At 41.7% G+C, this 27638-nt stretch overlaps 1 protein-coding gene across 1 annotated transcript in view; it reads right to left on the reverse strand.

The window, feature by feature from the left end:
* Nucleotides 1-602: 602 nt before the first annotated feature.
* CUBN (cubilin) overlaps nucleotides 603-27638 on the reverse strand; it is a 308721-nt gene continuing 281685 nt past the window's right edge. Inside the window, exons 60-67 of the mRNA XM_032164125.2 lie at nucleotides 27125-27333; nucleotides 16805-16967; nucleotides 16227-16432; nucleotides 13035-13182; nucleotides 11814-11995; nucleotides 8036-8198; nucleotides 5354-5592; nucleotides 603-1638 (exon numbers count right to left, since the gene is read on the reverse strand). Coding sequence (XP_032020016.1) covers nucleotides 1531-1638; nucleotides 5354-5592; nucleotides 8036-8198; nucleotides 11814-11995; nucleotides 13035-13182; nucleotides 16227-16432; nucleotides 16805-16967; nucleotides 27125-27333 — 1418 coding nt within the window. The 3' untranslated portion in view covers nucleotides 603-1530. The remainder of the gene's footprint in view (nucleotides 1639-5353; nucleotides 5593-8035; nucleotides 8199-11813; nucleotides 11996-13034; nucleotides 13183-16226; nucleotides 16433-16804; nucleotides 16968-27124; nucleotides 27334-27638) is intronic.

Raw genomic sequence — 27638 nt, forward strand, 5'->3', positions numbered from 1 at the left:
AAATGGGAGGTAAATAGAGAATTCAGAGGTTACAGCAAATTTCTCTGTAGTTAAGGCAAGGTCTTTGGAGAAGCTCAGATTGACCTAGGGGCCTAGGGGCATGGCAAAAGGTAAACATAGGTGAGACTTGGGCCTGGCTTTGGAGGAGTATGGGAAAAACAGGTACATCTGTATGGTAGCGAGGTGAGTCATACTACTACTAATTGACATAGAAGCTAGCATTTACTGATTACTTAATATGCACCAGGTATTGTTCTGAGTCTTTACACATATATATTTAATTATTGCAACCCTGTGAGACAGGTAAAATAATCCCCTTATACAAATGAAGAAACTGAGCACAGAGAGAATTTGTAAGCACTTAACAAGTACAGTTAAAATTCAAACTCCGGCAGCTTGGCTCCAGAACTGAAGCTCTGGAAGATTCATATATATATATTGAATTCTTTGCCAAAATGTAAAAATTAAACTTGAAAATTTATATATGCCCATAGTGAAAGACAGAGTTTTAATAAGTCAAAAAATTAATGCAGCATAATTGTGTATAATTCAGTAATGTTTATTATGCCTAATTGAACATTCACAGGAAATTTATGCTTCTATATTATCATTAACTTTTGTTGTTCTTGTTGTCATTTTTGAGATAAGATCTCAGTCTGTCACCCAGGCTGGAGTACAGCAGTTAATTCACAGGGTTTCACTGCAGCCTTAACCTACTGGGCTCAAGTGATCCTCCTGCTTCAACCTCCTGTGTAGCTGGAACCACGGGTGCATGCCACCATGCCTGGGTAATTTTTTGATTTTTTTGTAGAAATAAGGTCTCACTTTGTTGCCCAGGCGGGTCTCGAACTCCTAGGTTCAAGCGATCCTCCCACCATGGCCTCCCAACGTGCTGGGATTATGGGTATGAGCCACTGCCCCTGGCTATTATTATTAACTTTTAAAAATGTATATCACATATGCCATAATCATTTCCAACTCTTTCAAAGTTTTTTTAAATTTCAGCTCAAAATATTAGAATGAAATGCACACTCAAGACTAAAGAAGCTATATTCTATGTTCGAGAAAATGTACAAATATTGATTCTTTTTTTTTTTTTTTTTTGAGATGGAGTCTCGCTCTGTCACCCAGGCTGGAGTGATCTCACCTCACTGCAACCTCTGCCTCCTGGGTTCAAGCAATTCTCCTGCCTCAGCCTCTCAAGTAGCTAGGACTACAGGCACCCACCACCACACCTGGCTAATTTTTATATTTTTAGTAGAGACCGGGTTTCACCACGTTGGCCAGGCTAGTCTCAAACTCCTGACCTCAGGTGATCCACCTGCCTCGGCCTCCCAAGGTGCTGAGAATACAGGGGCATGAGCTACCACGCCTGGCCTACAAATATTGATTCTATCCATTGTTTGGTGAAAACCATAAAAGTTCAGCTTATTCTCTGTGGCATCAGCAGGGCTCATGTATAACGATGGCAGAGTCCTGTCCAGCGTGCTGCAGACGGAAAGTGCTGAGTGAACATCAGTTGTTACCCACTCAGCTGTCCCAAGTTAATCGGAATGCGGATGGATGCCGTGCATAATCAGCATGAAATTTTATGAAGACCTGATTTGAGGAAGCCAGGAAGGGAGCTATGCTGGTGTCCTAAAATTGAAAAAAAAAAAAGAGTATCAAATTATATATTTCACATATTTGAATGTTTTTCTAGAAATGTTAGCCTAGTAACAAAGTACCACATAAAGAAACTTTATAGCATTTATGGTGAACCTGCATATATTTCTTGAAGTAACCTTGCAAAGAATGAATGCAAATGCTTTACAAAGGAATATTTCTGGGCGTGGGGAGTTGAGGGAAAATTGGGAAAGACTGCTAATGGGTACAGGGTTTCTTTTGGGGGTTAATGAAAGTGTCCCAAAATTGGCTGTGCTGATAATGGCCACACAGCTCTGTGAATCTACTAAAAACCACTGAATTGTATACTTTAAGGAGATGAATTGGATGGTACGTAAATTATATCTCAATAAAACTGTTATCAAAAAACTTGAACTTATTCAAGTTCTCACTGCAAATTTAATTTTTCTGAAACAAACGTATGTAATTAAAATGATCATATTAAGTAAAATATAGTATTTTCATTCTCAATGTTTATCGTTTCCTCTTGAGATTTGTTTTCATATACTTCTGTGGAACAGTGTGTGTTTGTGTGTGTGTTGGGGGGATAGATGGATCCCCGTTGTCTCTCACTTTCTAGTCATTCATTTGGCAAATATTGATCAAGGCACTGCCACGCTGCAGGTATTAAGAAGACATTAAAAAATGAGCAAAACAGGCAACAAGCCCTGCTCTCATGATGCTTACATGACTGCCTTCTCCGGCCTCAGCCCTACCCCGAGTCATCAAAACACAGGCTTATTTCCAAGATACTCACTCTAGTGAGTGTAGATTTTTTTTCTGTAAGAAATACATCAAGGAATATACAATATTTTTATTCCTATGCACATCTACTTTTTACTTCCATTTTAATCTGCTTCCAAATTTCAATAACTTATATTGGCAAACTAGTATGTCAACAGACGGTCAACAGAAGTTTTAGAATCTCCTTTGATTCTTCTTGTTTGTCCCGTTATTCTTTCATTTGCTAGATGTTCATTTTCTGTAGCTGCAAGGGGCATAGGATTTCCCTGCGAACAATGGTATTTACCGTAATATAAAATATCTCCAAATCAGGGTTTGTGTTTATATTAGCAAAATAAGGAACTACCTCTGTATATACATTGTATGTATTTAAATACTGTATGTATATAAATATTACAAGTTTAACAAACATATTTAAGGAGTATACATACAAAAGTATACAACTTTCATATGTACGTAAATATGCATGTAAATATGTATGTATGTAACATGTAAAAGTTGTATGTATGTAAATATTAGCAAAATATTACAACTTACAAAAAGTATGTAAATATTAGCAAAATCAGAGCTACCTCTGTACTTCATGTTTTATACTTATGTTTTACATTTTTCATTTGTTTAATATTGATAAAGTGTTAAAGAAATCAGTGGTACCTTTAAGAAAAAAACAATTACACATGAAATTATATCCACTTTTATAAAAAAATGTAAAACTGGGAAAATACTGTAAACACCAACAGTTAAAAAAATTGATGTATCTCGCTATATACTTCAACTTAACGTGGCATTGGATTAAATGGCCGTCACTTCTCTCAGTGACTCGGTTTATACTTGTTCAGTATAAACCCGGACTCAGTTTATACAAGTCCAGGATATACTTGTTCTTTCCACCTTATGGGAGTGTCACTGTGGGGATCAAACGGGGTTGTATGTTTGCAAGCCACTGAAAACCATGTCCACAAAAAAACCCTACCAATATAAAGTCATGGTATTGTTAAAATTGTCTCTTTTCCTCCCTTTTGAAATGTTTGTAAATTTCAATTCAATGTCTAATTGCTGAGTAGCTTCTAAATCCGATGTGTGGCACATTTACTGGGGTCTCTCTCTGTGGGCCTTCTGTGCATCACCGTGATACAGTGTCTGCTGGTCTGGCGATTACCATTTCTCACCAAGTAATGTAACTATGTGTATAAAGATATCATTACCAAAAAGTTTATTAAGTGTTGTCTGTAGTTGCAAAAAGTTCAAGAGACCTAAATGTCCACTTAGAGGGGCTTCATTAAATAAATTAGGCCACACTCATGCAATGGAATACTCTCCAAAACTTAAATATGATGCACCAGTGTTTTTATTGACATAAGATACTAATGATGTATTGGTAAGTAGAAAAAACACACCATCAAACAGTAAAAAATACGCATGTAAAAATATATGCAAATATATTCAAAGAAAGGTGTTAAGAATATATGAGAATGCCCAGGTTTTAGAAAAATTAGACTATTTTCTGATACTTCTGAAAACAGCATTTATCAATTTTATAAATAGTAAGTTGTATTTTAAAAACCATCTAGATTTCCAGCTGATACAGTTCTCTGTCTAGTTTGATTACAAAGTCTAAATGATTAAAGGGCAGAAAAATCAGAAACAGATACCCGCTTGCCAACAGCCAATTTTCCCTTACTTACTCTCTTGTTTTTTGAGATGGAGTCTGGCTCTGTCACCCAGGCTGGAGTGGGGTGGCGCCATCTCGGCTCACTGCAACCTCCGCTTACCCGGCTCAAGCAATTCTTTTCCTTCAGCCTCCAGAGTAGCTGGGATTACAGGCGTGTGCCACTATACCAGCTAATTTTTGTATTTTTAGTAGAGACGGGGTTTCCCCATGTTGGCCAGTCTAGTCTCAAACTTCTGAGCTCAAGGGATCCACCTGCCTGGGCCTCCCAAAGTGTTGGGATTACAGGTGTGAGCCCTTACTCTCTTTAAGTATCTACTTGCACGTCAAATGAGAGGATCGTAAGCACAGATGCCTGCAATATTGAATCAACGTCAGATTCTGAGTTGTTGTTTAGGGAAGATATCAGAGCTTTACAAAAACAAATTATCAGTCACCATTTCTTCAAAGAATTCCTGCAATTTTCAGTAAGAAGTAGATAAAACAGAGCCAGGTGTCCAAATATTCTATAGTTCTATTTATGCAGAAATAAACATGGGTATTCAACCCTAGGTAGTGCACTGACGTCACAGAGGGAGCTTTTTTAAAAAAACAGCATGCTGTGACTCCTCCCTGGGAAATCCCGATTCAGTGGGTTTCGGTGGGAACTGGAAGTCTAATGTTAAGTAACTCCACAGGTGATTCTGACGCAGAGCCGATTTTGGTAGCTCTTAATAGTAATTTAATGCAATGCCCACCAGATGGCACTCATGCTCCCAGAATAGAAAGGCAAGTCGGAAAACTGCTGAATTTGTTACAGGCTGTGCTTCCTACTCTGCAAGTGTCTGCCTTTAAAAGTCTACACTAGGCCAGGGCCGGTGGCTCACGCGTGTAATCCCAGCACTTTCGGAAGCCGAAGCGGGTGGATCACCTGAGGTCAGGAGTTCGAGACCAGCCTGGTCAACATGGCAAAACCCCGTTTCTACTAAAAGTACAAAAATTAGCTGAGTGTGGTGGTGGGCACCTGTAATCCCAGCTACTCAGGAGGCTGAGGCAGGAGAATTGCTTGAACCCAGGAGGCGTAATCCCAGCTACTCAAGAGGCTGAGGCAGGAGAATTGCTTGAACCTGGGAGGCGGAGGTTGCAGTGAGTTGAGATCGCGCGCACTACTGCACTCCAGCCTGGGCAACAAGAGCGAGATTCCGTCTCAAAAAAAAAAAAAAAAAGTCTACACTAAGTGACTCTTATTATTGTCTAAAAATAACAAATGGGAATATAAATGTTTGTTTTACTCACGCCTCCGCAGTATGGTCCCGAGGATGGAGAGCTGGCACTGGGCCCATCGTAGAGTGTGAGATAGTTCTGGACACAGTCTCCTGGATCGTCAATGCTGATGAAGTAGAAGTTGACGGTGACAAGCCTTCCAGCAGGAGCAAGGAGGGCCCACTCGCAGTGCGTGTTGTTTGGGTATGTGCCTGGATAGCCGGGGCTGGTGAATGAGCCTCTGTCTCCATAAAGAGTTCCACCACATCCTGCAAGGAAAACAGGACAGGAAGTTTGATTCAACAATGTATAGGCCGTCCAGTCTGGCTTGTTAGGCAATAAGACTTTATTTTCTTAAGGTGCTGAGACTCTGCAAGAATAATGGAGGCAGAAACCCCTTTTCCTGTTCCTCTTATTTGGGCTACACCCTTTCTCCTCTCTTCCCCTCCCTTCCCCCCGCCACCTCCACGTCTTCCATCCTCCACACACGTGCCTTTGCCTGCATATCACAACCCAGGGACAACTTCCTCCAGGACCATACTTTGAAAATTGGGGGTTGAGAGCAGAATGGAAAAAAAAAATTGATAAAGTAACTGTGTGAGAAAATCAAGTTGTTGTCTGTGTGCTTTCGATGCTGTGGAGATCTTTGCATGCCCAGAGTTGATGCTAGTGACGTGAGTGAAGTAAAATCAGAAATAAAATTCAGCGCTAACCCAAGAGGGAGTGTGTTATTGTAGGTGATGGCAGGAATGACTTCATTATAAAAGTGACTTTACCAGGCTAATAACTGACATACTTAAGGTCAAATACTTCAAGTTTTGGTGTCAATTTGTTCAATTTGTTAATCTGTATATGAAGGCTGTCATGATTTAGACTATATATCTGTGGAGATCCAGGTCATCTCTGGGACAGGAAGAAGCTGGCTGGCATAGTTACAGAGCACGTGGCTGGGCCTCTGACCACCAAGGTCTAATCCCACCTCCACCTCAGTCTAGTGGAGCATTTTGGGCAACTCATTAATCTTGGTGGGTTTGTTTGTTTGTTTGTTTGAGATGGAGTCTTGCTCTGTCGCCCAGGCTGGAGTGCAGTAGCACAATCTTGGCTCACTGCAAGTTCTGCCTCCCGGGTTCATGGTGGGTTTTGTGTTTTTTTATTTTTTTTTATTTTTTTTTTTTGTTTTGTTTTTTTGTTTTTTTTTTTTTTGAGACAGAGTCTTGCTCTGTCGCCCAGGCTGGAGTGCAGTGGCATGATCTTGGCTCACTGCAAGTTCCGCCTCCCGGGTTCATGGTGGGTTTTGTGTTTTTCTGTTCTTTTTTTTTTTGAGATGGAGTCTTGCTCTGTCACCCAGGCTGGAGTGCAGTGGCACAATCTTGGCTCACTGCAAGTTCTGCCTCCTGGGTTCATGGTGGGTTTTGTGTTTTTTTGTTTTTTTTTTGAGATGGAGTCTTGCTCTGTCACCCAGGCTGGAGTGCAGTGGTGTGATCTCGGCTCACTGCAGCCTCCATCTCCCAAGTTCAAGTGATTCTCCGGTCTCAGCCTCCTGAGTAGCTGGGATTACAGGCATGTGCCACTACACCCAGTTAATTTTTGTATTTTTAGTGGAGATGGGGTTTCACCATGTGGGCCACACTGGTCTGGAACTCCTGACCTCAGGTGATTCACCCACCTTGGTCTCCCAGGGATTATAGGTGTGAGCCACAGCACCTAGCTTAATCTTGGTGTTTTATTTGCTTGTTGATAAAATTTAAGCATTAGAGGTCATCTTTAAGCTTCCTTTGGGTGTCAAGATTCCGTTACCCATGATTGTCTTAATAGAACCCTTTTCTTAAGATACTTAAAGTGAATTCTGTTTACCTTTCTTATTTTGAAGGTATTTTGGTATTTTGGGACATTTTATAAAGGTATTCCTCCTCTCTTGAATTAAATGTATTGACATGACCTAAATTTTCTTTAGTTGTTTGATAAATAGCCAGCCAAAAATGTGAGAAGATACTTACTACCCTAAAAAAAGCAATTTCTCTCCAGGACTGCCAAGAAATGTCAGGGCCTGCGAGAAGCACAACCACTCATATATATGCCAGAATGTGTTCATAAGTTGGATTTTTGGTAAAATTTTTCTTTAAATTCTCAAAGAACTTCCTTAATGGTCAAGCCAAAAGTCAAAAAGTCTAACAAAATTTAATTTACCAAGGAATTTTTGAATCTTTCTACCTTACCTTATATATGCTTTATATGAATATATATTCCTTTATAAACAGAAATAATGAATAAATGTAGAATTTAAAGTAATCTGGCCGGGCGCAGTGGCTTATGCCTGTAATCCCAGCACTTTGGGAGGCTGACACGGGTGGATCACCTGAGTTCAAGAGTTTGAGACCAGCCTGGCTAATATGGGGAAACCCTGTCTCTACTAAAAATACAAAAATCAGCTGGGCATGGTGGTGCATGCCTGTAATCTCAGCTACTTGGGAGGCTGAGATAGGAGAATCATTTGAACCCTGGAGGTGGAGGTTGCAGTGAGCCAATATCGCACCATTGCACTCCAGCCTGGGTGACACAGCGAGACTCCATTTCAAAAAAAAAAAAAAAAAGTAATCTGTACTTTCATTGTTAAACTCTCTATTCTTAACATAATCAGGTACACAGGTAGCTAAAAATATAAGGTTACTTTGCCTTTTACTATTAGACACCTTATGGTTTTTCTCACATCTTCCAAAAGTGATGAAGTCCAGATGATTTCATATCCATGATCAGAAGTTACACTATCACTCTTAAATCGTAGGTATAGTTCATTATTTTGAGAGAAGACAGGGTTTGGCAGCAGAGTTCCACAGTACTTGCCCAGTAATGGTGAATTGCTGTTACTTCCATTTCTCACCTTTAGGAAGGAGTCATTCATTATTAACCTTACACTTTCTTCTCTAAGGTATGTACATTAAAGTGGGAGACAATTTGAATGATGACATTGTTCGGAAAAGCTTGTCTTTGTATACAGTTAAGAATGAAGGGTTTTCTGAAAATACATGCAGAAGTCACCTTCACTTGCAAAGGGGAAAAATGTTCCACGTGTAGATCAAAAACCAATTATCTGTTAACCTACAGCAATTAAAACACCAGGCAGCTTTTTTATACCATAGTTTGTGCTGTGATCCTGCAGCCTTTGCTTATGGGGAAACATTTTGGAGAATGTAGATAAAGTGAATTTTTAAAAGGTGGAGATGGGTGGGGGCAATGTTGCCTGCTGTGTTTCCAGTCAACTATTATACGTTTTTCATTGTGTGTGTGTGTGTGTGTGTGTGTGTGTGTGTGTGTGTGTATGTGTGTGTGCGCACGTGTTTCCCATTGAAAATTACTTGGCTGTAAAGAGGCTATGAGAAAATACAATGCAAAGTATAATAAAGTTCAGAAGGAAAGGAATTTCTATATGGGCAATGGACAGAATTATAAATCTATACAATGTCTGTTGTTAAATGTGTTTTACAAACACATTCCGAGGCCTCGTTGCTTTTTTGTTTCAACTCATTTTTAAGTAGACACATATAAAAACAGGAGATGAGTCGGTGTTTTATGGGGAGAGAGAACCACACTGTGAACTGAACCCCTTTCTGTCCCCCAGCCTGGCTCCTACCCTGCATTCACAACCAGCCCTGCTTCCGGGAGGGCTCTTGATGCTTCTTAGGGAAACGTTATGCAGGCAATGTATGTTGGAACCAGCCTGACATGCGGAAATGCTGATTTTACTGATCTATGTATTCAAAATACTGGAAGTTCCTCTGTTCCCTTTACAATTCCATAGTTTAAACTTTGGTTAATTGCTGGTATCTTAAGTCACAGAGTTAAGACATCTTGCTGGGCTGTGTTGATCAGATGAGATTCCTTTTAGGTCTATGTAGTAGCCCATGGGAGACAATAATGCCTTTCTAGTGCTTTGGGGATGATTCTGCTAAGTGTTTAAACAAAGTAGCCTTGCCATGACAGAGTAGCCAGTCATCCACTAGTAGATGGGAGGGCTGCCACAGCCAGCACCACGCTCTTGAGTCTGGGCGTTTTTCCCTCAGGGTCCTCTTTTAAAATGCCGTTGCTCTGAGAGGAGCAGCAAGATACCAATTTCCACTGACACTGCTGACAACTTGTCTTACTCACTTTCCTCTCCTAGGAGGAATGGGGCCACCGAGAGCAGTGGGCATCTCTGGGACATCAGAGGATCCTGAAAGGGGAGGCGAAGGCATGAAAACAGATTCCGAGCATGGTCTAGAGCTCGGCCCTCGCTTGGTGGTAACACAGTCAGAATCCTCAGTCAGACATTTCCGTTCCCACCGCAGTTCACAAGAACGGAATGCTGAGGCTTCCTGGTACAGCTGCCAAGAAACTATGCCCACAGTCTTCCCACTGAGAGCCAGACGGAGCTACATTTTACAGGCCTAAGCAGTGGTTTCCTTTCATTGCTTATGGGACAGGAAGTTTCAGATCCATTCTGTGGAGTAATGAAGGACAGCTAGGAGGAGGAATTCTCGCTCTCCACGGCCGGAAAGCAAGGCTTTGCTTCCCAGCATCTATCAGGCAAATGGCAAATGTTGACTCTGATCAATAATGGTCCATTCAAGCTGGAGTGAGTTAAGAGTTAGTTGCACTGTGCCTCCAACCTAACGGGATTATTCTCTATTTCCTCCAGATCCCACTCCCCTCATTCTTTCTGCTTTACACTTCATATAAATATTTGGATCTCCATGGTGGGGGAGGTACACAGGTCCAAGTTGAATAACCTGACCGGCACAAAGAATAACTGTATTTGCCTCTTCATTTCCTCCCTGCTATATACATCTTTCGGTCTCCTGTCGTGGCGAGTATTCCTTTAGAAAAGGCATGAGCTTCCTCCAAGTGTTATTTATGGTGCTATATGTTAAGGCTATTGATTAATAAAGGATTTAGATGAATTCCAAAGGGGGGAGCTTTCCAGGATGATAAAACTCCGCATCAGGAATCACGTTGAAGCTAAACCCATATGCAAAGACCACGTGCCAGAACACCCTTCCTGGCCAGGCTGGGCAGAAGGTGCCAGCAGCCCTAGAAGCCAAATCGGATGAGGGGGGTTGCAGGGGAGAAAAGAAAGAAGAAGAAAGAAAAGAAAGAAAGAAGGCCCTTGGTACTAAGAAGCAGAAGATGTTTTGTTGGGAACAAAGGCTGAAGCTACCAAGAAACTAGCAGCTGAGCAGAGGCCCTCTGGAAAGAATCCTCTCACAGAAGGAAAGGAGCCTGCTGCAGACACCGGTAGATTTGTTTATGCTGCGAAGGTCAAATCCTCTTGGGCAGCTTATTTTGAATGAAGACCTGATTAAAGAGGCAGTGAGAAAAATAAAAAATAAAAAATACAACTCCAGATCGGGGTCGAGGAACAAGCACACTTTTTGGAAACTTTACTGAAGACTCTTGTACGGTGAAACAAAACCAATTTAGAGACGGTCAGGATGAGGTTTAGATTTAAACTCCACTCACAGAGGAACTCAGCATCTTTATGCTTTTGGCTCTTAGGTTCCACCTAAGTATATTTCCTAAGGATGAATGCATTTTCAACAGAACTTGCAAAGCTCACAACCCCGTGAGCTCTGGGGTTTTTCTGGCAAAACACAGGTGCTGAGTTCCAGTGAGTTCCACACACTGGGTCCGCATCAGATGAGGCTTATTCGGACTATCTCCTGCCTATGAGTGATGATGTTCATGTTCCATCTCATATGCCCAATGCAGGCGATGGGGCAGAAAGAGCACAGAGGGAGCTCATCAGGTGCACTGGAGGACCCCAAAGGTTCAGGCCCACGAGGCGCATGGCTCTGCCTGCTCCAGGTGCAAGGGGGGCTTCTCTCTCAGTGTGTCCTGGGGTGGGAGTGGAGGGTGGGTGGGTGGAGGATGGGCAAAGAGCGAAGTCACTTCTGTGCCCAAATTCAAGCTCTGGAGTTGTGGTGGAGAAAGGACAGAGCACACCTCCTGCGACCAGGGAGCACTTATTCAAGGAAACACTTGTCTTTAGAGGATGTTGACGATGCCCCAAACTTACTGTAGCTGTCAGGGAAAGTAGGTGAGCTATTTAGTATCATTCAGTTTCATTTTACAGAATCAGCATGTTGTCCTTAGACTTCCCTCTGATCCTTTTAGGTCTCGACTTACATATTGCCCTCTTGAGCCTTCTAGTTCCCAGACTGAGTTAGGGACCCCTACCCATGCTGGACTCATTTAGTCCTTTCCACTTTGTGTTGTAATTGGCTATACCCCATCTGTCCTTCCCGCCAGACTAGGAGTCTCCTGAGGGCCCTGAGGTTCCCAATTTCCAGTGCTTGGACTGGTGCTCCATAAATGTTTAGGGAATGAAACGGTAATGAATAAATTAATGAAACAAATAAGAATCATATAGTATTAGCAGCACTAGAGAAAAGGTGTAAAATCTTAAGTGATCCACCATCTTTTAAATAATTCATTCAAATGATATTCAAATGCATGTTACCTCCAAGAAATCGTTTCTGCATTCAACTGAGTTCTCAATGCCAAATGAATGAAAAAAGAGGGAAATGGTGTGGTTCTGGGGGGCCGTGAGAGTAACGGTGCAATCCATGTCATTGTCATAGTTATCTGGCCATCCAGGGCTCCTCAGGTTGCCAAATGCCTTGTGATAGTCTCTGTTGCAATCTTAGAGGAAAAATATGCATAATTAATGTATGCATTCCAATATTTAGTGCTCTTTCAACTTCACAGGAATTATGCAAAAAGATCATTATATTTGATAAACTTTAGAAAAAAGTAATCCAGCTTCTTCGTTTACCTTTAAGATAATTGAGACCCTGAGCAGTGAAGTGAATTGCTCAAGCAGCACACACAGGTGCAATGGAGCAGCTCGTTCACACAAACACCCCTACGGGAAGCATGACACAGGAGGCTTCTCCTTTAAAGACGAATACTCGAGCATCCTTTGAACTTTTCTGATCACATTGAGGTGGAAGTGGCTAGCATTCAGACTCCCTTTTCGAGAAGGACGCTACCTCCAAGACAGAGTTTTGCACAAGGATTTTAAATCCATTGTTGAGTTATTTGTGGCAAATCATTCTTTACCTTTTTTTTTGGTAAAAAAAAAAAAAAATTATGTTTGTTTTAACCAAAGGAAGCTTTCGTTTGAGTCAATTCAAAATAAGTACTAAATAAAGTATTCTGTGAAAATAAACTTTTCAGTGACAGTAATCAGGTAACCCTTTCAAGGCTTTTTGATTTTTACAAAACAATATTCTAAGATTTTAAATTTTGTGAAAATACTAAAAACCTCTGAAATATAAACTTTAAATGGGTAAATTGTATGATATGAGAATTATATTTTGATAAAGCTTTTGTAAATAAATATGTATATTTCTTGTAAATAAAAATGTATATTCAATGTGGTTAAGTGGATAATTAAAAAGATAACTGGCATATTTTTAAAATCAACTACATATACTTTGAAGAAAATGCTAGCATTCTAACTATCTTGGTTAGTATTATATTCTCTTTATCTCTTTAGAAACCAACTTTAGTAATTTGCTAAATTGGGCCTGGGTTCTAGTTAAGAGAGGGGTGTGGTTTTTGTTAACAAATCCTAATTTACTCACAGGAGTCAATTCTAGAAATAGTTGTAATTATTCTAGGAATAATTGTAATGATGGCAGCTTTTCTGAATAAAAGATGAAGTTCCAGGGCTCACCTGCGATCTGATAGGTGAAACTCATTCTAGAGTTTCTGTTTACAACTCCAGATTTGAAAATGACAATTGCAGTACTCATAGAAGAGTAAAACACTGGCACAGCTGAAGCATTTCTGCCACAGAACTGAATTCTTGAATTTCCATGACCCTGAAATGAAATGGGAGCCAAATCATGTTAGATTTAGTTTTAGAAGAGAACAGGCCATAACAGAAATTAGACTGCATATAAAAGTCTGGCTTAAATATTTAGCCATGGAAACCAGCTCTGTTGTTGGAAGTGCTCTGCAAGAAGACTCACGTTGGCCTTGGAATTGATGCAAGTTGCACCTTCCCAGAGGGGCAGGAGGAAGGGAGGCAAAGTTTCTGCTGAAACCACAGACACTTCCCCGCTGAAAACAAGACCCCTCCCCTCTCATGTGACTTCCTAGCTGAGGCCTGTGCCATTACTCTGAGGACCACAAGGCTGTTTGAGAGCTCACTGGACCTCTCCTCCTGGAGCTTCTGCCATTGTCTTGAGCTCCATGGGACTAACAATCACCATCGCCCTGATCCAGCCCTTGCTACCCCTTAGCAAATCTAATCAGAGCCTTTGGTTCCACTGTACATCCCTCAAGCCAGCCGGGGCCTGTCATGAGGTACCGGTTCCCCTTTGTAACACTAGGGCAGCCCTCATCACCTCTCAAAAGCTTGGAGTAAATGCAGTCGAACACCCATCAGTTCTTGGTAAAAACAAGTTGAACCAAAGTCAGGGTATTTGCAGCCTCCCTGTCACAGGAATGTCTCTAATATCTGCAGTCCTTAGGAACCTACTGAAAGACCCCACCCATCTCTGCTTGCAAAACTCCTGTAACTGCTCAGGGCTTCCACCCCTCCTCCCCACTGTCTCCTGCTCTTGGTCCTTGTCTAACTTCGCTGTATCCTGTGAACTTGAACTGCACTGTCAGTCATTCTCGTATACATCCCCCGCCTTTCCACTTTGTGGCCTTAGCAAAACCTGGTTCTCCAGCAGCCTCCTGGTAGAGGCTGTTCTTTCCCCATGCTCCACAGTTCATTCAGTGGGAAGGGAGGGATGCTCCACATTCCTCACTGCAGCTTCCATCCTCACCTCAAAGCTGGTTCTCCTTCGAGGGTCTCTACGTCTGACCAAAGATATTCTCACCATTCTCATCACTCTCATTTACTTTTCTCCCAGTTACTTCCCTTCATTTATGAAAGACTTGAGGTGTCTCAGCTCATAGTCATCTCCTGCCCCCGACTTCCTTTCTGAACCCTTTAGAGGTTTCTATGTTTTTATAGACAAGCCATTAAACACCCTCACTTTGTATTTCTTAACCACAGGGCCTTCCATCTCTGCATCTCTGTTCATCTCCAATGCCAGCTAACCACTGAACATCCTCTGTAACCATCCTACACATCATTCCTTCATGATCTGCCAATTAGGACTGCTCTGTCTACTCTTGGATACCCTGAGAATCCCAGTTTCTCCCAGCTCATCCGTCAATGTTTGTCTTTCCTCCCTACCTACCCAGTCTGAAACCCTTGATTGCTTCCTGTATTCATTCAGTGGAAAACATTATTCAGTCATGACAAACACTGGGTCTTACTCGAGGCTGCTCCAACTGCTGTTATGTTTCAGCCGGTGCCTCATGCCCTGAAAGTGTCATTTTGTGCCCCACTTAGGGGTCCACCCTGATCCCCATTGTCTTAGCTTCGTGAAGCCGGGGGAAATTGAAAGAGCTTTCACCCAAAGGGCCTTGTTCCACTTGGCTGTAAGTCCTCTAGGGTACCACTGGGTAATAGGGATTTTGTCCCGAAAACCATTACCAAAGGAATGACAATAATCTAGCATCTTGTCCACCTTGGGAGCTCATCTCAGCGTCTATGCTTTGCACAAAACTGAGCAAGTCCAGGGCCTATTCAGCTGCCAGCATATCTCACACCTCTCCACACTGGAGTCAGACAAACTGGACTTTTCTTTCCCCAGCAAGACCATGTGAGAAGCAGGGGACCACAGATTTATAATGAAGGGGACCCTGAAAACTCAGAAGACAACAGATGCTTTACTAGTCCAGCATATGGGGCTTTGACCATGACATTTTACTGGAATGAACTGGGGAAGGTTAATTGCTCCCCAAACTGCAGAAAGACAATCCAGGTATTCTCAGATGTTCTCCCAGTATCCATCCTCAGTTCATGGCCAATCCCTTTACATATTTTCCCCAGATAATCTCATTCTTCTCATTTTTCAATTACCTATCATGATAATCATGATGCACAAAAATCTTTGGGCCTTCGGTCAACATCCCACTTTGTGTCCAACTGACTCCTCAACATCTTATACCAGAGGAAATTCAGACTCAGCATTTTTTAAAACTCAAAATGGATTTTGTTGTTGTTGTTGAGACAAAGTCTCACTCTGTCGCCCAGGCTGGAGTGTAGTGGCGCGATCTTGGCTCACCACAACCTCTGCCTCCCAGGTTCAAGCGATTCTCCTGCCTCAGCCTCCTGAGTAGCTGGGATTACAGGCGCGCACCACTGCACCCAGCTAATTTTTTGTATTTTCAGTAGAGGCGGGGTTTTATCACGTTGGCCAGGCTGATCTTGAACTCCTGACCTCAGGTAATCCACCAGCCTCGGCCTCCCAAAGTGCTGGGATTATAAGCATGAGCCACCACACCTAGTGCTTTTCTTTTTATCTCTCTTATATTACCATGAATATAAACCTATGAGACTAGTGGTAAACGGCCTCTTCACTGATGCTCTTGTGTTCTGTATTGACCCTTTCAATTCATCCTATACGTAAATCCCACTAACTAGAGGTATTTTTCCAAGCAAGCATGGTCCGTGGAGCTCTAGTATTGGCACCAAAACACCAGAGGTGTTTGTCAAAAATTCAGATAAATGGGTGATATGGGGGATTCAGTCTCTGAGGGTGGGCCAGGGAGGATGCACTTTTAAGATGCATCTTAACGCATTCTTAGGCACATGAAGCTTTGAGAGTTCTGCACCTACAGGACTAAGTTCAAGTTTCTTGACACACCTGATTGCAGGGCTTTGTGTATGGACGAAAAACACATTAAGCTGGAAGTAACTTAGAAAATTATTTCATCATGGCTTCATTACTTCAAGTGTTTTGCAAATACTGGTGAAAAGGTCACTAGATGCGACTGTCATTCATCCTATAATTGTTACCTGTGGTGAGTCCTGAAGCTGTAAGTAATTCTGCATGCAGTCTTGCGAGGTCAGCTCTAATGCCCACACAGTTATCTTGACCTGCTGATGCGGAGGGGCGTCAATGACCCAAGTACAGATGGAAAATGGGACATCTGGGTCTGATGAATTGGGTGATGAAATATTTTGTGGGGTCCAAGATGCATTGTATGTTCCACCACAAGGCACTGGGGAGAGAAGAAAAAGCAACATAGGAGACATGTTATTCATGCCTCATCTCAGGCAATCTTTAAAATTCTGTCTTCCCTGCCTCCCACCCCAGAGGAGCTATATTTTCATCACTCTATTAAGAATTCAGGGTTTATATCCTTGACTAAAGATTGTATCTAATTTGTACCACAGATTAAACATACAGTAATTAACATGGTGTTTAGCCATTGACATTGAGTTTAGATAGTAATTGACATTGAGTTTAGATAGTAATTGACATTGAGTTTAGTAATTAACATTGAAATTTCGATATAATAAGCAGGGCGTTCTTTTCAGTGCATAAATACATGTGTATTTCATAACATATAAAAATGCTTCTATTTACTCACTGTCCATGATGGTGTATGTAGCATTAAATCCTTCCCTTTCTAATGTTAAGTCACTGATGAATTGAACCGTAAGGAAGTTACCAGAAGAGATAAAAGGAGCAGGTACTGTGGAACCACAAAACGTTCCAGCCAAGTTCGCATTTTCACTATCCCCATCGTATAACTGAGAAGAAAAACAATTCATTACTTCTCCATTACTTACAAAAAAGTTGCATATTTCACACTAAATTGGACGTGAAGTTGCAATAGGTCACAATTAAACATTTTTAAACTGATGTTCTTAGAGGTAGTCTTAATTTAGGAACAGAATTATAATTGGATTGATTATATTATGACTTTCAGGAAAAACCTGTTATGATGCCTAACATTTTTTTCCTCTTTGGGAAATATATGATTTTTAAAAGAAGGTGTTATGGAGTCCGCTCACCCACTGCTACCTTAACCTCTGCACCCACTCACACTATGGTCCCAACTGCTCTCATCTCTTGCCTAGATGATCATTGCAGCCTCCCATGAAGCCCCTGATTCTGCTCGTGTTCCTCTTTAGTGAATTCTCAAAATGTCATCGAGAGGATACTGTTAAAACGTAAGTCAGACCAGGTCACCGCTCTGCTGAAATCCTCCTAACTGCTTCCCATCCACTCAATAGAACAGCCAAAGCCATCACAATGACCTTCTCTCCTCTCCCGCTCCTGACCTTTCTGATCTAATTTCTTATTGTCTTCACTTTGTTTGATTCCACTTCTTGAGCCAAACCAGGTGTGTTCCTGCTTCTTGGGTATGGCATTTGCTGTTCACTTTGCCTGGAATGCTCTTCCCTGTATATCCACAGTTTGTCCTCGCGCATTCCTTCAGGTCTTTACTCACATATCTCCAACTCAGCTGGGCGTGGTGGTGCACGCCTGTAATCCCAGCTACTTGGGAGGCTGAGGCAGGAGAATAGCTTGAATCTAGGAGGTGGAGGTTACAGTGAGCTGAGATGGTACCACTGCACTCCAACCTGGGTGACAGTGCAAGACTGTGTCAGAAAAAAAAAAAAAAGATATCCCCAACTAAATAAGGCCTTCCGGATGTAAACTCTCCCAACATTCCCATCTCCTTTCCTGCTTGATTTTTCTCCACAGCAACTGCTACCTTCTTCAATATACTACATATTTAGCTCTTTTTTTTTTTTTTTTTTTTTTGAAACAAGGTCTCATGCTGTTGTCCAGGCTGGAGTGCAGTGCTGCAATCATAGCTCACTGCAACCTTGAACTTCTGGGCTCAGGTGATCCTCCCACCTCAGCCTCCCAAGTACCTGGGACTACAGGTGCATGCCACCATGCCTAGCTAATTTAAAAAAATTTTTAGAGATGGGGTCTTGTTATGTTGTCCAGGCTAAACTTGCTTATTTCATTGTCTTTCCCTCTGAAGAGAATACAAGTTCCATGAATGCAGATTTCTGCTCACTGCCATGTTCCCAGTTTTTAGAAAAGTGTCTGCACATGAGAGGCTCTCAATAAATATCTAATAAATAAACAAGCGCTTTGATTCCTCTGTCCCACTAGCCCTCCCAAAACTGTTCTCCCTGAGCCATCTTTACCCCAATGTTTCAAGCCTACAACTTTAGTCATCTCTGATTCCTCTCTCTCTCTCTTCACTCCACAACCACTCCATTCTAACTTCAAAATATATCCCAGAAGGCTCCATCTCCAGGCAACCTCCATCATTCTTCACCTGTTCCCACTGAAACATCTTCTTAATAGACCTAATTCTGGAGCAGCCATGGTGTTCTCCACTGAACTACCTGCATGTCTGCAAACTCCAATGAGATGACGATCCTGCTCTGTCTAAAATGCTCCGGCAGATCCCCGTTGCACCTAAAGTAGAATTCCAACTCCTTCCCATGGTCTGCAAGCCCCGGCTGCTCTGGCCTGTGCCTCCTTCCCAGGCCGCCTGCACCTCACTGCTGGCTGCACTTCCTTCACCCCAGGAGGACTCCTGCCCACAGCCCTGTTCCTGCTCCTCTTCCTTCCTCAGGTGAAGCTGAACCCACACAGCTAAGGACTCCCTGTCATGGGCCCTCACCTGACATGTCACCTCCTCAGAGAAGCCAATGCTATTGAATGTTGCCCTCCCATAGCATCATCCTGTTTTATTTTCCTATTATAATCAAAACTGATCTTATTTATTGTTTATTTACTTTGTCCGGTCTCTTTCCCAACAAGGGTGTAAGTCCCACGGGTGGGGAGACGGAGACTCTGTCTGACTTCTTCACTGTGGTGTTGCCAGCACCCAGAACAATTCCCAACCATGGCTCCCTTCTAGAAACATCCATTGAAATAGTGGGTGCTTGGATTTCTCTGAAACACATAACTAGAAAACGTTTTCTTCTGAGTAATCTTCATTGTATTTCTAAAATGAGTGTCTGTGTGTATCTAACTCTAAATATTAGATTCGTAACAGAGCTAGGATGTGTTCAAGGCCTCAGAACAGCCATGACCATGACCACTGACATTATTCTAAAGTGCTAGGATTATGTAAGACAGGAATGACTAAAAACAGTCATTGCCAAAGAAAAAGAAATGCAACACTAGATGGCACTGTCTTTCCAACTTAAATATGATTTTAGTTAATTCAGAATCAGATGAAACGAGTTTTCTAATCTTCACCACTGTTTCATAGAAGAGCACATGTGCCAAGTTTTAGGTCATGCACTTTTTCTGGTAAACAAGTTAAAATTTCATCATAATCGTTGCTGTCTTTACGATCACATTTATATTAGCAAGCATTTTTATTCTGGGACCTGTGTGCCAGGCCTCTGTGCTAGATCCCAGGCATACAAGGACGTATAAAGCCCTTTCTAGACCTTCAAGACATAAGACCTCCTCATGAACAAAGGAGAGTAAAGGTCTACAAATTAAATATACAAATACATATATTTGTGTATATATGCACATACACTATATATGTATACACATAAATATATGTGTGTATATAAATTATATACAAAATAGAGAAAAATAAGTGCTACAATAAAAGAATGGGAGTGTACCATGAGAACTCACATGACGGAGACAGACATTTGGGTTGGTCCTTATATGTAAGTAGAGACCTTCCAGACCTGCTGGGCGCAGTGGCTCATCCCTGTAATCCTAGCACTTTGGGAGGCTGAGGCGGGCGGATCGCCTGAGGTCAGGAGTTCGAGACCAGCCTGACCAACACGGAGAAACCCCATCTCTATCAAAAATACAAAATTAGCCAGACGTGGTGGCACATGCCTGTAATCCCAGCTACTTGGGAGGCTGAGGCAGGAGAATTGCTTGAACCCGGGAAGCAGAGGTTGCAGTGAGCCGAGATCGCACCACTGCACTCCAGCCTGGGCGACAAAAGCAAAACTCTGTCTCAAAAAAAAAAAAAAAGACCTTCCAGACCTACAAAACAGGAAGGGTATCCCAGCCAGACAGACATGAATGCCAGGCCATGGAAGTGTGAAACGCATGGCACGTGTCAACAACTTCTGACCCCCTTCATTGGCCCTGAAGGCTAGGGTGAGAGAACAGGAGAAATGATGAAGTCCAACAAACAAAGCTGTGAAGCTCCATACATTTCATCTAAGGAGTTTGGATCTGATCCTACATAATGTAAGATCAGATTTGGGTTTTAAATGGGTAACTGGTAAATGTGAAGGAAGGTAGGAGGCAGAAGCCAGGGCTGGATGAAGGAAATGACATACATGCCTGGCCCCAAGCTGGTCTTGTGTTAGTTCATTCATTGCCACAGTAAGATTTCTCCTAAGTGAGTTGAAATAGCTTGTGGCCTCGGGATAACTGATATAGGAGGCTTTAACTCTTGTGAGTCAAACCTAAGATCTCTATCTGGTCTCTTGTTCTCTGATAACACTAAATCTTCACTATAGACTTTTGCCAGGTTGCCCTATAGTGCATTGCAGGGGGTGCCCTATCCAATGATGAGGAGAGGGAATCATATATAAACTGGGATAAAAATGGTGCCTTTAGGATCTACACCATTATACGCAGCTACGGGCCACATTCTGGGAGCAAACATTTGCTGGCACAACTGCGATGGACCTGGAGCTTGAATTATGATCTAAGTCTTGTGGATGTGGGTAAGTGCTGAGAAGAATGTTCTATTTTCTCAACTTTTAGAAATCTGATAGTTTTAGAATCTGCTAAAGATCCTGAAGGCATTGTACAAAGAACTTAGTGGCAGGCAGGCTCTGCTACAACCACGGCAAAATCCCACATTTCACCCAGCTATTGACTTGAGCAGTTAGAAAAACTGGGAAAGAAAATTTTTGGATTTTTATTTCTATGAACTTTTAATGCACAAGGGCAATAGACTTTGATATTGGACTATAATTCTTTTCCAATGTAATAATTTCATACATTAATATCCTTAGGACTTTATCTTTTAATATTTTCCTGGGAATTTGATCACAAGAGGATTTTGATACTCTTACTGGGAGCAGAATCTTAGAGTATCTTCATGAATTCTTTGATCCTACTGCAGAACCTCTGATGAGGTCTGCTGGGCAACATGCCAGGACATAATTTCATATGGGAAGAAGAATGGAGAGTGACTTTTTGGGTTTGGGGCTAAACTCTGACCCATTTCAGAATCTTCTGGAGAAAAAAGTTATACTAGTCCCAGATGTCTGGGAAAAAGCCACAAAGAAGCAATGATTAGAATCAGCTCTACAAGAGCAGGGGTTTTCCTAGTATTGTTTTCTAAAATCTCAATGTTCTTTTCTAGTTCTTGGAGCAACGTCTAGAATATAGTAGGTTTGCTAACTAACACTGAATTGAATGAAAGAATGAATGAATAGTAGGTACGACCTCATGTGGATAGGAACGTGATGCCTTCCATAGACTGCTGATCCTCCCCCCAAAGATGGACAGCCCCTCCTCAGCTCCAGCATCTGACACAGACTGAATGGTTAAGCCCGGTGCATTAAGTCAGACCTTCTCAATGAGGTCAATACCACCCCGTAAGGAGTGTTTTGCACAAGTGTGGTGGTTTTTGGGTCATCACTATAATTTGGGCCTATAACTGGCATTTAGTAACTCACAGGATGGGTTTGCAAAGTGAAGATTTTTGTCCCACATAACTTTTGAATGTCCTGTCAGACATTTGTGTAAAAAAAAAACTTGTTTATAATTATTTGATCCCAGAACCTAAGTCCATTTTATATATTAACACAAAAATATTTTTGCACAGTTTTGATATGCACCAAATTTCCAGAAATGCAATTACTGTGTAAGCTGAAGGAAGACTATACTTTGTTTGGTTTAGAAATGTTTGTTTTGAGTTTTTCCACCGTTTTGGAAACTCATGTTGCAGATGGTGATGCTGCTATTGGCATGTGTGTTGCAAATACAACCCACCCGTATTTGTTTACATTTATACTTTTTATTCACCACCATTCTACATATAAAAGGAATCTATTTTATTATGTGACTTTGTGTAGCAGTGTTAGAGTATTTACATATGCGAAGACACACTATTTTATATACTTTCCTTTTATTTCTCCTTTTCATTGCCTTTGGGATAGTATAGTGATTTTCTGAAATTACATTATGGGTAGGTTATAGCATAGATGACATTCACTTCAGGTGGGAAAGGAAGCCTTACAAAATATTGGCTGTGAAAAGGGGCAGTGACACCTGTAATCCCAGCACTTTAGGAGGCCAAGGTAGGTGGATCACCTAAGGTCAGGAGTTTGAGACCAGGCTGTCCAACATGGTGAAACCCCGTCTCTACTAAAAATACAAAAATTAGCTGGGCGTGGTAGTGCATGTCTGTAATCCCAGCAACTTGGGAGGCTGAGGTGGGAGAATCACTTGAACTCGGGAGGCAGAGGTTGCAGTGAGCCAATATCGAACCATTGCACTCGAGCCTGGGTGACAAGAGAGAAACTCTGTCTCAAAAAAAAAAAAAAAGAAAAGGGGCACTGATGGGGTTGAGGAAAAACTGGGCAATGTTAGGATGAAGACGTCTCTCTGCTGGTTCCGTATTTCCTGGCAGAAAAAGCCAGCTAGGTTCATGCTCCTGTCAATTTTGTAAAGGATAACAAAAGGGAGTGAGTTTCTGTTCATTTTGTAAATCCCAGCTCAGCCATCACTCTCTAGAAAGCCTTTCCTGAACCCCAAAACAAAGCCAATCAGAGCCTCTTCTGCTCTGCCCTTCTATGTTGTTTCTATTTATGATTTTTGTCATGTTATACAACATGTTATACAAGGTGAAAAAAATGTCCATTATTTAAATGTATTTGGGCTGGGCGCGGTGGCTCATGCCTGTAATCCCAGCACTTTGGGAGGCTGAGGTGGGCGGATCACAAGGTCAGGAGATCGAGACCATCTTGGCTAACAGGGTGAAAGCCCATCTCTACCAAAAATACAAAAAATTAGCTGGGCGTGGTGGTGGGTGCCTGTAGTCCCAGCTACTCAGGAGTCTGAGGCAGGAGAATGGCGTGAACCCGGGAGACGGAGCTTGCAGTGAGCCGAGATAGCGCCACAGCAGTCCGGCCTGGGCGACAGAGAGAGACTCTGTCTCAAAAAAAAAAAAAAAAAAAAGAAAAGAAAAATTTATTTTATTTGTACTTTAAATGTAATTATTTAAATGTGTATTTTTTGTTTACATGTCAGTCTCCTACACTTTACTAGCAGCTCCTCAAGAAGCTTGAACTCTTCATGACATGTCTTTAATCTCTACATCTCCAGTGATGCTGGTACAGGGCCTGGCACATACCCTTACCAACTAACTCCTTCTGCAATGGATGTGATGTGGATTTCAACAGAGACCACTCAGTGACATGCACAATTCACTAGGTGATTCAGTTACCATAATTACTCTCCAAGTCAACCCTTTCACAGACAATCATGATAGAATTATGAATGAATAATGGAATTGGTATGATTTTACTTGTATATCTACCACAGAGTTCAGTTAAATTAGCTTTTCTAAAAAGTGATTTGATTATAATCTCTCAAAAAAAAATCTAAAAGGAATCAAATGTCCCATTTATCATAGAAAAATCTCTTTAATAAAGAAAGCTCCAAGCTCCACATTCCAAGGGCTATTCTTTGATCTGCCAGTTTACTGGTAGCTGGAAACGTTGCCAATGGAAGGAAATTGCTTTTCCAAGGGGGAAAACAAGAATAGCTCTGAACAGAATTTATTTGAAAAAAATGATATTTTATTTTGAAGCAAGAAAATAACTCCTTGTTTTTGATATTGCAGTTTATGGCCTGAATGAATTGTGGAAATTCAGACAATGACAGGCTGTTTTGATGACATTATCAAATCACACTCCATAAAAATGGATCTTGAGAGTAAATCCAATCAACTCTCCTAGCAGGGCCATAGTCAAAACATTCTATAAGAATTTAAAATTGTAATTTTATATGCAAATCCATTATTTTTAGTTTTTAAGAAAAACAAATTCCATAGTGCCCATGCCTATTTGGAATTACTCCAAGTGGGAAAAAAAAGGGTGGTAAATTTGTTTACAATTTATGTCAGGCACAGTGCTAAACGCTCTAGTACACATAATTTTAATCCTCAAAACTACCTTTCAAGGTAGGTACTATTATGTGATTTAAAGAAAAATTGATGAAATGATGAGGAATCGGGGAGATTAGGAAATTTGTCTGACAGCAAAATTGGGTTAGAGTCCCCATCCTGTCTTTATTACCTTCCTGTAAAGCCAGGGGAGCCCTCAAACAGTTTTGAATTCAGCTTTAGGACTGCTCTAGTCATTTTGGTCTCTCCCAGCCTTTTTTTTTTTTTTTTTTTTTTGGCGAAAGTATCTCACTCTGTTGCCCAGGCTGGTGTGCAGTGATGCAATCATGACTCACTACAGCTTATACCTTCTGGGTTCAGGGGATCCTTCCACCTCAGTCTCCTGAGAAGCTGGTATCATAGGTGCACACCACCACACCCAGATAATTTTTTTGTATTTTTTTGTAGAGACAGGGTCTCACTATGTTGCCAGGGCTTGTCTCAAACTTCTGAGCTCAAGCAATCTGCCTACCTCTGCCTCCCAAAGTGCTGGGATTACAGATGGGAGTCACCGCACCCGGCCGGCCAGGTCTCATTTTAGGAAAGGAGAATTAAACCGGAATTGACATTCCTTGCTATCTTTAGTCTTTCATGAACTCCTCTGATCCAGCTTCTGTGCCAATACTTTATTAAAATGGTTGTCATCCAGTGCAATGAGGCTGTTCTTCATCTTTCCCTTTCTTGGCCTCTACTTTACCACTTAATAGTATTGACCACCCACGCTTTTTAAAAGAATCCCCCTGCCCCTTGACTTCAGGGATACTACACTATTCCTGGTCTTCACATTTATTTTTTCATGACGCATCTGTTCTTTTCCTGCCCCTTTTGCCTTCTCCAACTGCCTCCCTGGGTACCTTTCCTGGAGCTGAGAGCCTGACTCTCTGGAATCCATGCTGACTCCCTCTAAGAAAGCATCCTTTCTCCTGATGGAAGGAAGGCTCTTTGCTGCGTCCTCTCTATTCACGGAGCTGTCTTCTCACTGGAGCCCCATTCCATTCTCTGCCCACTGCAGTCTCACTTGTCTGTCTTGCTCTCACCAAAACCACACTGTTATTTTTCTGGTCTCCAAGCCTTAGCCCTTTTCATAGTAAAAACATAAGCGTATAACTAAGTGCTCAAATGGGTATGCCCTCCACAAATTTTCCTTCCTTTTCTTTTAAAATGATTTTCTTTAAAGTTTATTGCAATCCTAGAACTTAAGTTTCTCTTGCACCCCTCTTGCTATCGCCGCCATGGCTGCACCCCTGATCCAGGTCTAAGACTGACCTTCTCACCTAGGAGGGACCTCTCTCTGGAGCCCTCCCAGCCTCCTCTCCTTCCAGTTCCCACAGCTGCTGATTTCAGGTTAGTCTTCCCTAGCTACTGCTGTTATCACATCACTCATTGGAAAACCTTCAACCACTCCTTATTTTCACCCTCACAGAGTCTAAATTCATTAGTTTGACTTTCAGGATCCTTTGTAATCTCGGTATTTCTCTACGTAGGCCATTTTATTTCTTGCTACTCTTTAGCACTATTCTGCTTCAATACAGCCAGCCTCTTTACTCTTTCGAGAACATGCACATATCAAGTTCTATGCCTTTTTGAAAATGTTCACCTTGCCTGAATTCTCTCCTGTCCTGAGTAAGTTTTCCCTTGCTCTATCAAGTCTTTCTTGATCATGCCAGTTTCATGAACTTTCTTTCCTTTCAAGCTTGCACATTGCTTCAAGCCTGCATCGAATGCATTCATTAGCGCTTAAACGCTGACTATCCTGAACCAGGCATTCTTAATTTGCATGTGTCATCCCATAATTTTCTAATCAGACTTAAGCTCCTCATAAATATAAATCTTGCCATACTTTTTATTTTTACCCTGAGAGTGCAGTAGTAAATCCTGATTGATGCTACTTAACACTTGTAATCTGAACCCATGTAACCTGAGAAGTATAATAATTTAATATTAAAGAGTCATTAAAAATTGAACAGAAGTTTCTTGATTTACTTTTTTATTTTATTTATTTATTTATTTTTGAGACGGAGTCTTGCTCCGTCACCCAGGCTGGAGTGCAGTGGCGAGATCTCAGCTCACCGCAACCTCCACCTCCCGGGTTCAAGCCATTCTCCTGCCTCAGCCTCTGGAGTAGCTGGGACTACAGGTGCCCGCCCCCACGCCTGGCTAATTTTTTGTATCTTTAGTAGAGACAGGGTTTCACCATGTTGGCCTGGCTGGTCTCAAACTCCTGGCCTCAAGTGATCTGCCCGCCTCGGCCTCCCAAATTGCTGGAATTACAGGCATAAGCCACTGTGCCCAGACTTTATTTACTTTTAATGGGATTTCAGAACAATTTTAATATCTAAACATAATGTGATAAGCAAATCTATAAGCCTAAGAAATAGACAAATTAAGAGGTGATTTTTTGTGTCCCTGGCATTGTTTATTTTAGGATTTGCCAAAGGTCCTTTGAGTATCTCTCTCCAGAAAACCAACCTTCCTATAGATCATCTCTTGCAAGACATTGATGAATAGGAGATTTAAACGCTAATGTTGGAAGCCAGTCACACAAAATACTTGAGTCACCCATATTAAAGATTAGTTTGATATGAAGATAGAGCATCTAGAATAGTAAATGTAGTATCACTGAAGAATAGGTCATTTTAAAAAGCAGCAGTACCTGTACTCACAATTTTCAGGACTTCCTGTAATGATATAAACTGGAACACACTATATTAGAGTCTGGGATGAGTAGACTCTGTTAAAAAAATAAAACAGCCTTACCTTTACATAATCATAAAGGCATCTTTGCCTAGTACTTGCTGCCTCCAGAGCAAATGTATTGAAGGTGAGGTGAATTACTTTGTTTACAGGTGCAATTATGATCCATACACAGTTTAAATTCTTGTCATACATTCCATTCGAATCAGAATCAGGAGAGGCAAAGGTATTATTCGAGCCTGTCAGATAACCACCACATCCTTGCTGAGGCCCTGCATTAAAACAAAGACACATCACCATGCAGACCATACAGAACCGACCTTACATTGTACATGGAGGGTTTTTAAAAAGAACATAGTTTCCATTTTCTGTTACACTCTGAGAACATGATCAGAGCATTCCCTCCTGGGCTCCCTCCTTTCCTCCCTCCCTCCTTTCTTTTCTTCCTTCCTTCCCCCAACCCCACCCCGTCCCTCCCTCCTTCCCTCCCTCCATCTTTCCCTCCCTCCATCTTTCCCTCCCTCACTCTATCTTTCCCTCCCTCCCTCTACCTTTCCCTCCCTCCCTCCATCTTTCC

The sequence above is a fragment of the Hylobates moloch genome, unplaced genomic scaffold, assembly GCF_009828535.3.
Source record: "Hylobates moloch isolate HMO894 unplaced genomic scaffold, HMol_V3 SCAFFOLD_2, whole genome shotgun sequence".
NCBI lineage: Eukaryota > Metazoa > Chordata > Mammalia > Primates > Hylobatidae > Hylobates > Hylobates moloch.